Here is a 15,495-nt window from a genome sequence, read left to right on the forward strand (position 1 = left end):
AAAACCTACAAGAGTAACTTGAGGTCTGGATAACACACTTGAGACTTAAACAGCTGATTCTCTTTAGTTTATCCAAGAGATAGTTAAGAGTTAACTTGATCAATTGTTTAAAAGTACTTACATGGGGAAGAGATTTCAGATAATAGATGTTTCTTTAATACAAGAGAGAAAGGCATAATAAAATCAAATGGTTCAAGTTTAAGCTGGACAAATTCAGACTAGAAATAAGGTGCATATTTTTAACAATGAGGGTAATTAACCATTGGAACTTACCTCTAGAGATAAGGTGGATTCTCCATCACTTGAAATCTTTAAATTAAGGCAAGATATCTTTCTCAAACATGTGCTCTTCCTCAACCAGAAATTATAATGAGGTTCTGTGATCTGTGTAATGCAAGAGGTCAGACTAGATGATCATAGTGGTCCCTTCTGATCTTAGAATCTATGAATCTATAACTTTTTGAAAAAATTTGGGAAAGTTTAGCTGAGAACATCTACAGAAAAGGAGATGGAGAGTAACTCACATGGACCTTACACTTTCCTATTATCTCCTTCCCTTCTTTCCTGCCATGTCACATGTTTTCTAGGAAGGCATGGCAAATTCCTACTCACTCCTCCAGTATCCGCTCTCATCTTCAGGAAAGAAGCTTGGTACTGTCCTCCAGCATCTGACTTCCACTTCCACTAGGTAGCTGTCTCTTTCCACACTAGTGATAAACTTGGAGCTGACTAACCCCTGATGCTATGTTCTGCTGTGTCATGGAGTACCACAATAAGCTGCATTACACTTTCCATGGGGCCCCTTTTGCGTTAGGATGTCCTGATGGTAGCCATAGCTAGGGGAATGCTGTGGAGCTGTGCTGACAGGGAGTTGTGGGAGGACAAATGTGCCAGTGAAGATTAGGGGGTTCTGCTAGAAGGCAGGCTTGCTGCACTGGCAGAAATATTTAGAGGACTTCTGTGAGGGAACCTCACAGTGATGATAAAGTGTTAGTGCAGCCAACCCCTTTGTCCCTTCCCTAAAGATTTACCACAGGAGAGAGCAGTCTGGTCCTTCAAGAGTAGCGACTATCAAGAAAACAAAGAACAGACATTGGACCAGATCCTCTTCTGGTAGAAATTGATTTTGATGATTTCCACCAGCAGAGGAGCCAGCCCAGTAAATTTATCTTTACAAACAGTGCATTCATATTCTGAGGCTTTAAAGGAAGGAGGCCTACTGCAAAAATAATTTATATAAGGGTCCATCATTAAACAACTGAAACCACATCATACATAAACACTTCCGAGTAGATTAGTAGCATCCTGATCAAAGGTTCCAGTGGCTAATAAAAACCTTTAGGTTTAATATACAGTTGCAATAACTGTCCAGACCTAAACTTCTTGGAGATAGTTGTTACATTCTATCTCCTAACCAAGCCTTTGGATTCTCTTATATGCATCTTAACACAAGAATATAACCACATGTATATACAGGGTAACCAGGAAACACAAGTGCAAGACTGCATAGAATTTGACAAGTTCAGACAAATTATAGTATATTTTTGACCTTTTAAATTGGCATTTGCTTAGTACATTTTAGTCTTTTTTTTAATGCATAATTGCATTGCTGTATTTGATTTTTCACAATGGCCTTATGGAAAGTTTAAAATTAGAATAGAATTAAAAGTAGATAAGAACAGCCATACTGGGTCAGACCAATGGTTCATCTAACCCAGTATCCTGTCTTCTGACAGTGTCCAGGAATGAACAGAACAGGTAATCACCAAGTGATCCATCCCGTCACCCATTCCCAACTTCTGGCAAACAAAGGCTAGGATCACCATCCCTGCCCATCCTGGTTAATAGCCATTGATGGACCTATCCGCCATGAATTTATCTAGCTAATTTTTGAATGCTGTTATAGTTTTGGTCTTCACAACATCCTCTGGCAAAGAGTTCCACAGGATGACTGTGCGTTGTGTGAAAAAATACTTCCTTTTGTTTGTTTGTTAAACCTGCTGAGTATTAATTTGGTGGCCCCTAGTTCTTATGTTATGAGGAGTAAATAACACTTCCTTATTTACTTTCTCCACACCAGTCATGATTTTACAGACCTCTGTCATATCCCCCCTTAGTTGTCTCTTTTCCAAGATGAAAAGCTCCTGTCTTCTTAATCTCTCCTCATATGGCAGATGCTCCATGCCCCTGATAATTTTTGTTGCCCTTTTCTGAACCTTTTCCAATTCCAATTGGAATAAATAACATGATAAATATCATGTCAGCATAATGAAAACCATAATTTGGAAGTTTGTATGCTTAGTAATTCTTGCAAGTGCATATAGGTGTCTGCCAATACATATCTAGCAATATTTCACATTCTGCACTTCACAGCATTAATTCCAGGCATAGGTGTTGAAGAGGAAATAGCGGAACCATGCAGGTAGTTAGAAAAATGTGCAAAGGCTTAAATGGCTAGCATTTTCATACTTTCACAATCTACATGTATTTGTCTACATCTCTTGTGATAATTTACTTTTAACTGTTATACATTGGAAATATAGCTAATATACTATCCTCATTTACTAAAGGTGTAAATAAGTCACTGGAAAAAAAAATCCAGCAAATGGTTGATTAGGCAAGAGGGTTTTTGATGACTCACTGGATTTTGATTTAAAGTTCTAAGAGCAGGTCTGTTGCTCAGGTACCTAACCAATGTTTTGTTTTTAACTTGTAGCTTGTGGGTGGGGAAGGAGGGAAAGCCAAACAACAATACAATATATCCGGTAACAGTGGGGACGATCAGGGCCTTTAGGCTGTTGAGCAATAGGAAAGACAGGACTGCACAGTATGCTGCACACTGTCGCACCTGGCATTAATTAACAAACTTGTTGGCACTGATATCTTTGGTAGATGCCAAAGAATTAATGGTTATGGAACCAGAATTATCCTTTAACAATGTGAGATAGGTCTTTTAAGGTCAGGCACAGGACACATTAACAGAGTAGTTTTAGTAAATTAGCACTTCCACTGTCACTCTCTATTTATAAAGTGAGTAAATAGGGGACTTCGGTTTCCACTGTTGTCAATCTTGGGCCTTTCTTTAAACACTAAAATCACCATGTATATGTATATCTGTATCTTTATATAAATTAATTGATATGTGCTGAATTCATAATAGACCTACAACAAAATATACTGTACACATATCAGAGGGGTAGCCAAGTTAGTCTGGATCTCTAAAAAGCGACAAAGAGTCCTGTGGCACCTTGTAGACTAACAGACGTATTGGAGCATAAGCCTTCGTGGGTGAATACCCATTTCGTCAGACGCATCAAACGAAGTGGGTATTCACCCACGAACGTTTAGGCTCCAAGACGTCTGTTAGTCTATAAGGTGCCACAGGACTCTTTGTTGCTTTTTACTGTGCACATACTATCCCTTTCTGCCATACCTTCCATTAAAAAAATATTTTCAATATATTTTTCTTTTTGGTCTTTTGCTTCATATGGTTAGACTTTCCTACCCCTTAGAATGGAAGTGATTCCTTTGTTTGCATACTGTACTATAGGTGGACTTGAAGGTCAAGGAGCTAAAAATAAGCAATGTCTTCTCTGAAACAGATAAATAATTATTCCATACATTTACAGGAAACTTGTTAGAGAATTTTAGTCAGTATAGTACATACGTTGTTTGTACATCAGATTCAGCTTGTCCTGATTTGGTCTTACAGTAGAAGAGAATAATGACAGAAAAATAATACTGAGTAAGAAATAACCTTTCAGATTTCCTCAAGGAGTAGTACAAGGTATAGGTGCACTTCTTTGTTCTCTTCAACTTTACAGTACTGCAAACCCCAAGCAATGAGTCAGACCCCAAAACAAACACGATTGGGTTAAAATAATTATATATGTTAAATAATAAATTTTGGATTTTTTTGTCTGTTGCTTTTTAAGCCTTTAAGGTGTGTTTGGGTCATGTTTCCAAGTTTTTCTCTGCAGTCATTAGGGCTAGAAACTTAGGGTGAAATCTTGGTCCCACTGAAGCCCCAAACTACAAAACTCCCATTGATTTAAACAGTGTCAGTGTTTCTCCCTTCCTTTTTTTTGTTTAAATGGAAGTTAACTTTCTTACATTATCACTTGACTCCAGATGCTGTGCTTATGTAAAACACCAAATATTCACAAGCAGTAGTGAATAAGTGCAAGCAACTGAGTGTGCAAAATTGTGAATTCACAAATTCTTTGAACTGATTTGGCTTATCCCACAACTGAAAATTCATTCCCATGTGTCTACAGCCACCCCACAGTTTGGTACATTTTAAAGGCTGTGCTTCAGAATGACTCAGGTATAAGAGAGCATAAAGGAGAGGGGAAGGTATTTGTTACAATTCAGGTCCCAAATGAGATGAATTAGCAGAACGTACTAATGCTATGGCTACCCACATTCAGATTCAGAATGATTTTCATCTTTCCTTCCCTTTCATGAGCAATGAATTCACTCAAAACTTCTTAAAGGAATGTGCCAGATTCCATTGAGTAGATAAAACATGAAATGAAATAATCATAACATATGATCATTGGCAGCCTTATCCTGCAAGCTTCGTGCCTAGGACTCTCATTGGTTTCCATTAGAATTCCCATAGTCCATATCTTACAGGGCTGGGCCTTTGGTCTATATGTTGTCCACTTAGTGTGTGAGCCCTTTGGGGGCAGGGACTTCCTTTTTGTGAATGTTCTTTTCTGAACTCAAGTGTTTATTTAAGAGCTCATTTTCATTGAAGACTGAGACCTGTAGATTGGTTTAGGTTAGGGTATTTTGGCCCCGTTAGCTATACAATTAATGAAGCACATATAATTTTATTGGTAGAGCATTTTTAAATAAACTTACAGGGTTTTTATGTTATGTTTCTGTTGGGAGATGAAGGTTGTCCCTCAGCATTTCTAATGGAAATTCTTGTTCTGGTCTTTATTTTCTAACTTACCTCTGCATTTTCATTCTAGGCTGAAACCTGGCATCCAAGGCACCGATGTTGCAGGGAGAACCATACGGGCAGATCCTGCAGCAGTGCATGAAGTGCCATTGAAGTCAGTAAGTGCCACATGTGCACAGGGATCTGCCCGTAAAGTTCCCCTTTCAAGATCAAGGCCCAATATCTCAGCCTTGTATTTTTGTTTAATTTAGGAAATAATCTGTTTGAATTTTCTTTGTGGTTTTAAGAATGAATGAATATATAAATAAATAAAGTTACTGGATTGGGATCATATTTTGTACTCATGCTTCCCAAAATGACCTGTGGAGAGGCGGAATTAGCAAGGGATTAATTAATCATAATAGTGATCTCTTTATTTTTGGTATTTTATTTAAAAATACAGAATTAAAAGAATGTTAAAGTATGAATCTACATGGATAAGACATTTGTATAAAGCAGTAATTACAGAGGATATTTACCAAATGGATTTTAAAAGTCTATTTTCTTGACTTTGATACAATTAGATCATTTGTTTTTCCCCTCTTTCTTTTGTTCAGTAAACCCCAGACAATCTGAAACACTCAAAATATAGATTTAACAACTATAAGCTCCACACTGACCCTCCCTCCAGTCCTAATGCAATGGTGTTATCTGTTTGTCCTTTAATTGTGCTGTCACTTATGGAAGATATATAACCTCTGAACTTTTTCACTTGCTCATTTTTAAAGCAGAATTTTTGAGGGTCTCTTCTTTTCCTGATAATTTAAGTATAATACCCATTAATGGGAACGAAGGCAGAATATAACATGTAATATCCTATTTACATTGGTAGGCTTTCTCTTTACAAGCAGCATCACTACACTGTACTGTTCATTACATTAGAAAACTGTACAAGTGAGCACACACCTTTGCACTTTCCAGAAATATTCAGAAAAGAACAAAGTGGGACACCGGCAGAATCTGAAACTTTCTATGTTATGGACCCAATTTCCAGTGGTGCTGATTAGCCACAACTCCTGTTGAGGTATGTTGAATTATTGGATGCTCAGTATCTCTGGAAATTGGGTCATTGTTTTCTGAACCAAATTGCAGTCTTTGCCCAAAATGAAGGCCGTGAACAGAAGTTATCGGAGCCCTCCAAAATTCACGTAAATTCATAAATAAAAGGATGTCAGGAAAGTTACCACCTTGTGAGTTTTTTGCATTTACAATAGTTCATTACAAGCCTTTCCTGTACATTTGGTAATTAATTGTAATGTGGCACAAATACGTGTTATGTTTCACTCTGGTATAACTCCAACACTGTGCATTATAATCAGCAGTGTTAGTTTGAACAGTGTGTCAGTAAAATGGTGGTTGATTTGTACATCTGGATTAAAAAAATTTTTTTTGAATGTAAAAGGTTGTGAGGATTTTTTGGCATTATTTTACAGTACTGATTTTTGAATTTTTGAAAAGACAAGATAGAATTTATCTTATCTCCAGTTTCCTCACGGTACATCCATTAATGTCAATGGGAGTTTTGCACACAGTTTAGATGCATCATTGTACGGTGTATGATCCCTAAGCACTCTGTTCTTCACTGGCAAACATAAATTTCCTGTTAACACTATCAGAATTAACTAACATGCACTGAGGGGCAGATGAGCCCCTTTATTTAGATAAGTTTTGTATTCCCAGAATTGTGATGCTATTGAATTAGCAGTCTATCATCACATCACAAAATGTATTACTGTTTTGTTAACCAATTTATGGTATAATGAAGCCTTGGCAGACAACTCAAAAGCAGGGCATTAAGAACAGACACAAGATGAAGTATATCAGGAAGAATGAAATGTCACTAAAAGAAACAAATTCTGATAATTGTTAGCTCCAGGACATGAGACACTTCTTAGCATTTCCTTTTTATACAAGGTGGAAAAAAATACAGAGCAGTTATTCCTAGTTACTGAACCTAGAAATGTTATGCTCTTAGCCAGCAGTATTTGGCCATTTAAAAAAAAAAAAAAAAAGCCTGGATGAGTTTAAAATCAATTGGTTAATCAATACTATGCGATTGTTCTGAAATATTTCCCAGTTTATGAGCCACTAGATAATTATTTGTTTAAACAAAATACCACTAGGTCCTCTCCAATTACTAGTTTGATTTATTAAGAGTGAGAAGTTCTATAAAAATATTTCTATCCGTTTTTCCTTGTTTATAAATGTGGGTAAGCCATATTCAGCTGCAGCTTAGCTGGAGGTCAGGACAACTGAAGGAACAAATTAACATATTGTATGTTAACTTGTTTTCTTGTCCTTCAGTCACAGGGGTTGATGAGGCTGAGTATCTTAATGACTGAGACTTTGCATTCACATTCCTTCCTACATAACAACAACAAAAGATATTTATAGCAATAACAGTTAGCTGCATTAGAACCTCATCAGACAGCTGTAGTCAGTATCTCCCAACCACAACAAATATAAACTAATTTTGCACTAAGTGGCTCTGTGAAAAACAAAGAGCGCCGAGAATTAAAAAAAAAAAAAAAAACAAACAAAAAACCCAACGAAGCAGATTTTTTTTATTGATATGTTTTACTTTGCTGGCAGACCAGAGCAAAGGTTTTCTGAACATTTAAAAGATGAAAAAGGTGAAGAATCCCAGAAGCGATTTATCTTGAAGCGTGATAACTCTAGTATTGATAAAGAAGACAATCAGGTTGGTTCTCGGTTCGAGAGTTGCTGAAATTTGTTCTGTTTCGAAGGTGGGCTGACTGATGTTATTGTTGTTCTTTTGTTGTTGCTCCCCCTTCCGCTTTCCGTTGCCCATCCCTCACCCCACCCCACTCCTCCTCTTTGGCATACAGTGGAGAGCGTCAAGCCCTAGTGTGGTTGCTTTAGCAGTGGCAGTGTGTGGGTTTGCATGGGTGGTTTGCTTGGCACAGGACTTGCTGCATGTGGAAAGGGGGTTGGAATGTCAAAGGTTCCAAGCTGTTGGAAGGCTTTGTCAGTTGCATTTCCAAATGTCTGTGTGACTATGGCAGTTGTTCCACTCCCTACTGCTTTATCCTTCAGTTATATACACCCACACATGTACACACTCACAGATCTGGATATCAGTATGGACCGAAGATAAGTGAGAGAGCCATAAAGGAGGACAGATCTCTCAAACATGTTATAGTGAGGCCAGGTTGATTTTGAAACCAACCAGTTTTGATCCTGCCCAACCCCCCCAAAAAAATAGCAGTTTAATCTTTTAGTTCCTGTCCCTCACTTGCCCCAACCACATTTTATTGTCTATGTAACTTATTTGCTTGTTTTGCATGTATTGTGGCAGAACTTTTCCCTTCCGTGTGTTGCTTGTGACACAACACTGTTATCTTAGACATGTCTGATACATTACATGTAGGAGAGTGTCAGGGAGCTGTGTGTTTGCACACCACTGAAATTCAGCATTTTAAAAAAACAACCTGCTATAAGTAAGCATTGTGTTCATAAAATCATTTTAATCCAGTGCAAAATGTATATATGACAAAACAAAAAATCAAAAGGGGTTGTAACACTGGAATTGCTTTTCTGAGAAAATTCCTAAAGGTAAGACAGTGTGTGCTTTGTCACTCAAGTTATCTTAGTGTGATAGATTCCAGTGAATCTCTCAAAGCCATTGAGTGCCTCTCTGCCTCCTGCTTCTAATTAGAGATTATTTTTCTTTTTCCTTTTACCTTCAGCTGTGTGTAGTAGCTTTCCCAGCTACACTGCATCTCAGCTGGCTTTGAAAAAAAGGTTTAGTGAGTAATGGATGTGGGAGCGGACCAAAGGCAAGCAGCGTGATCATATACACAAAACACAGTGTGGGAGAAGGAGCAGCGCTGCAGTTAAAATCTAACTGCAAGCAAGATGTTTCATGAAGGGTGTCTTTTTCCCCCCCCATTATGTTCATGTACTGTTGTCTAAAATGTTGATCATTAAAAGGCTTAAATGACTCTTTTTCCCCACTAAGTTGAATTAATGGCTAGGCTTGGTACTGAAAGGGTTAAAACTCTTGTGCAAAATATTCTGGAAAGCATAAGTTATCATCGTGATAGATGTAATCTTTTAGGGTTCTTAGTGTTTTATCATCAGTTCCTACCATTTAGTTTCCCTATGCTTTTGCTTGGCTTCATGGATGGTTAGGTATTCTGTGCCACTTCCTTCCTCACAGCCAGTAGGGAAGATAAAAAAAAAAATCTGCCTTTTCCTGATCAGTCAGAAGCAAAAGGCATGGGATGAAGAGGCCTTGATTCAGGACTGCAGGCTCACAAAAGTGTTGCACAAAACCTTATTTCAGTCACTTGATCTAGGAACACTCCAGCAGCGTCTAGCTTGAGAGCCTAGGAGACCCAGCATAACACGGTGGTTCACACTCCCTCTCAGAACTGAAAGCTATCCGTTTCGTACTTCTTCTTCTTTCTATTTTTTTTACGGGAACATTTATTATTCTTAGCTGACAGTTTCTAAACTGCAGTTTTTAACAGCTCAACTTATATAACCCTCCTGATTTTTTTTCTGCTCAGCAAAACAGAATTCATCCATTTAGAGATGACAGACGAAGTAAATCAATTGAAGAGAGAGAAGAGGAGTATCAGAGAGTGAGGGAGAGAATATTTGCACAAGATGTGAGTAGTTGTTTTAATTGCCTCTTTGGTGACATATCTTTATCAGTAGTCAGCCAGTATCCTCCCCCTCTGACATTGACATTGCAGCAAGATTGCACTGTGTAGCTGGAGATGGTAGCGAAAGATGATTAAACCAAAGGGTGTAAAATGAGTTCAAGAGATACCTAGATTGGTTTCTGGAGCAGGAGGTGATTGAGAGCTCTAGTGAAAAAAGAGGACGGTAGAAGGAAGATCAGCCAAAACAGGGCAGGCATGTTGGTCTAAATGGCCTTTTCCTGTTTCTGGAAATGTTTGTGTGTGCGTAGTGTAGGTTTCGGTCTGTTCAGTATCATAATACTTGCAAGCAGAAGAGCAGTGATTTAAATGGACACTCTCAACTAATTTAAGCCTCATATTTGCCATTGCTTAAACTTGCTCAGATCTGTCAATCTGTTTGTTTTTTGTTTTTGTCAGTTCAACAACTCTGGAAGCAAGACGTTAAAAACAATCAAAAGCCACTGGTTATGCATGACTTTTCAATATTTAGCTGAACTGACCAACTAAGTAGTAAAGGGAACATAGATTAATGAAGAAACTCGATTTCTTCTGTCAAAAACAATGATGTTGGAAGACAATAAAGGGAGTAAAACAAGAAGAGGCAAAATAATCCCAGCTTTACTGGGGTGTGGGGGAATGGAGGGAATCAAAGTTTACCAAATAAAATTGAGTAAAATTACTAGGTAAAGACACGCAAATGTCAAACTTCTATGGCTTCATCCCCATTCTCCTTAAATACATAAATTGATTGGGTCCTGTCTGCAGCCAGTTCCTCTTCTTTCTGGGTTCACTATATTACCCCATAATTTCCCAGTGCGATGTATGGATCAACTCTGACAGGGTGCTCTGAGGATAGTGACTTCCAAGAGAACATGTCTGCTTCTTTCACTGTTTCATGTCGCATCTCAATGAAGGTTTCACCAGTTCAAGGAATATGGGAACAGCCCTGAATTAAAAAAAAATCAGTATAAATCATACTGGCAAAACAAACAAACTATACAAAATTGTTTTTGACAGTGTCCTTTTAAATTAGAGCTTTTCACATGCCACAGAAGGAATCATGTTGCTTTTAGATGACTTTTTTTTAAACTTGATGCTTACGAGGTCTTCTGATTGTCTTTGTTTTAAGCAGAATATACTGTAAATATGTGAGTGTGTATTGTCTCACTTGTGACTTCCCTTATGATAAGTAATATCTCTACTTAGCAAGTAGTCCACTGATTATAAAATGCAATTTGGGAGGGAAAATTATGCACAGATATTCAGCATAGTATTCTTTGTTCTTGTGACTGAGAAAATCCCAGTATTAGCTGGCTCTTTGTTTTTAATTTCACTTCAGTATGGCAGCCTAATGTCAATACAGCTGCAATATAAATTGTAGAATTGGCTGTATCCTTGTTTGTCTGCTATAAGCGAATTACTGTTTTTGACTTCATACAAAGGAGCATGGCTAACTGCAGGGGATAGATTTGGAACATAGCAACAAGTGACGAGATAGGGAAAGGTGTTGCCAGAGTGACTTAGTTTGTGCATCATAAGGGCAGCTAGAAGCAGAGAATGTGGCTCCAAGTGTTCATGAAAGACGCGATGAGATTCTGAGTTGTTAAGCATTCATCCCCAAATGCGCTGCTGTGTTTGTTGTTTATTTCGAAACTTTTACCTTCAGTTTGAAAGACAAATGCAAGTGGTGAGAATTTTAATTGCCATAACTAGAAGGTTGATGTGATCTGTCAGGTTAGCCAAGAAGGGGTTTTATCATGAGTAAAAGCATGGCTTGTGGCAGGAGCTATATCAATGGATTAGGACTGCGCCCTTTTTAAAGGTTAGCAATGCAGATATCTCTCCCTCTCTCTCTCTCATATACACTCATTTGCTTTCTCTCTCTACTTATTGCAGGTATTAGTCAGCCATCAATAAATTATATTACTGTATTTCAGCAGGCTACACTAATGATGCAAATAACTAAGTATTTCTTAGCTGTGCTGCAGAGTGGAGCATGCCTCACAGATGAGAGCCTCTCTGGCATGGTAGAAATATTTATACATGGTGGTAGGCATTGTAATATATTCTTTATTTTCAATTTTAGGAATGACCACAATTGACTGCCTACCATATATAGCCACTTACATATAACACTTTATATTTTAAAGCCCTCTAAAGTCATTAACTAATCAGTTTTCACAACACATCTGTGAGGTAGGTACCTAAGCATTATTGTCCCCCAAATTGTAGATGGAGAAAGTGAGGTGCAGAAGTGACATGCCTGACATACAATTTTATTATCCTTTGCTATTCACACCACTGTAGTTAAATTTGTGTTAATACCCTGATTGTGAACCTTAGAAAATGTATTAAAATGCATCACTTCTAATTACAGTATGTCTGAAGAGGTGTCCCAAATGCAGCTGATGGTGTCCTAAGATGATTGCTATAACACCGAATTGTAAATATTTGTTTCGGGTTGAAACCATTTGGGTGAGATTTCAGTCCAAGAGAAAACTTTGTTGAACAAAATTGAAAAGGGAAAAAAATTAATCTAAAACTCTAGACATGTTTCAGATGTTATATCTGCTTTTCAGACTCAAAAATAACTAATGAATATGCTCCCGCTTACTCTGCAGCAGGCTGGACATAAAACCTGCATCAAATTCTCTTCATTGTGCAGCACTCCAGTGCATTATACTAGAAATTATGAACAGCTTCATTTTAAATTTAAATTTAAATTGGAGGTTTTAATGAATTAAATATGGCAATGTAATGTCATCTGTACAATATTCCTTATGACATTTCTTTCAATATTAATATCACTTTAATTAATGCTTTTCCCCACATTTTCAGTATGCTGAACTTTTTTGTATTGATGATGCATAATTGCATCATCGGTGTTAGGGAGAGCTGGATGTTTTGGCAACGGAGTAGCAGACAATCGGAGCTTTTGGCATTTGGGGAAGCACAACGAGCAGTTTGAGGTTGTAGGAGAGGCACATTAATTTGATGTTTCCGCGAAAATGTGCAGTAAGAGAATTGTTAACATGGGCCATTTTAATTGCCATTATTAGTTCTCAGGATCAACAACACCCTGAGATAGATGGGGAGCTTCCGACCTTCTAGAAACCTTTCAGGGCTGCCAGCAATAAAACATTGCCTTGGTTATGTTAGGTTCACATTTTCAAGGCTATTTTTAAACCATGAGGACTAGAAACATATAATTTTAATGAAAGCTTAGTTTCAGTTCTGCAACAATGTGTGGGGTCTACAGCAAACTGCACTGCAGCAGAATTGCAGAATACATGGGGCCCTGAATATGAGTGTCTGTTAATCAAAATTACATTTTAATTGCTGTTAGCATTTTGAAAAATAATTGGCCAAGATATTAAAGGTGGGTGAGATAATATCTCATTGGACCAATTCTGTTAGTGAAAGAGACAAGCTTTTGAGCTTCACCATGAAAGATGTATCCTTGTAGGGTTTGTACATATTGGGAAAATAAGTGTTTTTTACCACATAGCACATGCTGCAATTCTAGTGAAAACAATGGGGCTGTAGTTTACACAGGTATTAACAGGTTCAGGTAAACAGTAGTAAGGAGCCTACTGTTTACCTCCCGCGTGCTAACGTGTGAAAACTGCAAACCGCCTTGTCCATGCTAAGATATTACTGTCTGCTAATTACCCCGTTATCTAACATGTGGTGAAAAACGTCACTCTGTTCCTAGTGAACCCCACAAGACCAAAGAATAGGCTTTTAGAGCTTTTGTATGTCCCACTGGAGAAAAAATGTTGTGGGACAGCTAAAAATGGGGTTGCAAATGAATGGATAAAATATTGGTTCCAGAAGGAAGGACAATCAGGTACACATAGAACCTGAATGGAAGTTTTGAGTGTGTAGGGACTGCAAGGGTCCTTAGGAAGTGAGCAAATAATCTTGTGTAACATTTTTCCCATTCTAGATTTGTTTTGATTTCCCTTAGATCTGTAACTGGCAGAAAGGTGATTTAAAAGCTATGCTGTGGTTATTTAAGCTTTCCCTGGGACTTTAAATTGAGAGTTATTGATACTGCAGAAATGGAAAGTGAATTTTGACCTCCTAGTAGCTAAATTGCTACCCAAAGCTTTTAAGCCCTCTTATTTTTAATAATAAGGATAATATAATAAAAATGTGTCTGTCTTCTGTGCCATGGAGCCCCACATCAGCCTTGAAAAATGGATATTCCAGGAATTGTATGGCCTTGTGCCAGCTTCTGCAGCATGGAAGATGAATGGAGTTTTCATTGAATCTGTCCATAAGGCTGTAATGCAGATTACACTGATACTCTTCAAGATACTGAAGAGGTAACAGACATCTCTCAAGTTTTTAATAAAAATGTAAATCCTTGGTGCTTATTTATCCTTATGCCTGACATGAACAGCAGCAACGCTCCTGAGCAAAATTTTTCAAAACATGGCCTCCGTGGGCATGTACAGCTTTGCTTGGGTAGTCATCTGCATACACACGTTAGCAGATTGACAATGCAAAAACTCATGGTGCACAAAACTCGTATGTGTGCAGTTGGAGGACAAAGTGAGGCCTCTTTGAAAATTTGGCCCATCCTATCTATGCAGACAGGAAAACCATTGTGTTAAGGGTTGGAATAAGAGGACTTTTGCTTTTCATCTTCATTAGGAAGAGAAGCAGTTTGACAGGTTTGTTAATATTAGGGAAGGGGCCTCTTAATAATGGGAGAAGAGGGAGTGGAGCAACTGTACAAAGGAACACAGTGCTCCATAGTGAAAAGGCATGCGACTCCACGTAGGCCTCTCAGCCTGAGGCAAAAACCTGAACCTGTTAAAATCAATGAGAGTTTTGTCATTGACTTTAGTGGGGCCAGGATTTTACCCTTAATATCCTGAGGGTTTGCCTTACAGAGAAAAGAACTCGCCACCGATCCACCCCACTAGTCCTGCTCATTTAGTTGGGATCCTGCTTAGGAAGCCCATGCCACTCAAGCTATACAATGAATAAGAACTCTTGGACACATTTTCTACCAAACTATGCCCACCCAATATACTCTGACAACAATGCTAAATGGAAGGATTACAATAATTGCATTATTTTAAATTGTGGGCCAAATTCTCTGCTGGTGCAAATTGGCACAATATTTCAATAGAGCCAAACGCAGTTTACACCAGCAGAGAATTTGGCCTTGTATATTTGGTGAAGCCCAGGAATGGACACAAATGTGTTCAGCTTTTAGCCCACAAGTCATGAATCAATCCTGTTAAAAATAGGAACATACTAAATAAATGCACTTCCTATGGCATTAGAATTTGACATGCCTGATGATGGCATGCTATTATTCCATGAACCGAGGCCTATTGTTATGGAAGTAATGGACCTTTTTTCCACTCTTTCCTTTTGTTTAAATTCAGTGGAAGGACTATCTGTCTTTTTTCTTCAGTACCTCACGAAGATATAATCCAATGACAACAACTGTGCGCTTGGTGTAATTAACATGAAATAGGAGGGAAATGAAAAAAATCAAAGGGAGAGAGAATTATTCATGGGAAATTGAGCACAGCTTCATTTCTCAACATAAAAAATTAAGGAGTGTTAAAAGAACAGCATACTTGCCAGTAGGATTTATTTCTTCCTACTCTCTCACCTTGGCCAAAATCTAAATCCTCCAAGAGAGGACTTTTTACAATGCTTTTATTTTATTTCTCAGTACCAGATGCATTTGTTTCTTCTCTGTTTGTGAAATTAAATTATGTAATATTTTCTAAGTATTACAGCATCTCCACTCCCTTGCAGAACTGTACCCATTTTGCATGCTTTTCTCCCATTTGTCCTCCTCCCCTGCAGCTGTGTGTTATGGTGTCACTTTACTGCTAG

The 15,495-nt window shown here is 38.0% G+C and overlaps 1 protein-coding gene across 10 annotated transcripts in view; it reads left to right on the top strand.

Annotated features, from left to right (window-relative positions):
• The window catches only part of ARPP21 (cAMP regulated phosphoprotein 21), a 265,503-nt gene that overhangs the window by 148,699 nt on the left and 101,309 nt on the right, over positions 1 to 15,495 (top strand). For 8 of the 10 annotated variants that reach the window (XM_039524292.1, XM_039524293.1, XM_039524287.1 and 5 more), the window contains 2 exons: positions 7,544 to 7,652; positions 9,487 to 9,588. In XM_039524292.1, the coding sequence (XP_039380226.1) occupies positions 7,544 to 7,652; positions 9,487 to 9,588 (211 nt within the window). The remainder of the gene's footprint in view (positions 1 to 7,543; positions 7,653 to 9,486; positions 9,589 to 15,495) is intronic. The other 2 variants (XM_039524294.1, XM_039524295.1) reach the window with 1 other exon arrangement.

Source organism: Mauremys reevesii, linkage group 2 (assembly GCF_016161935.1).
Source record: "Mauremys reevesii isolate NIE-2019 linkage group 2, ASM1616193v1, whole genome shotgun sequence".
Classification (NCBI taxonomy): Eukaryota; Metazoa; Chordata; order Testudines; family Geoemydidae; genus Mauremys; species Mauremys reevesii.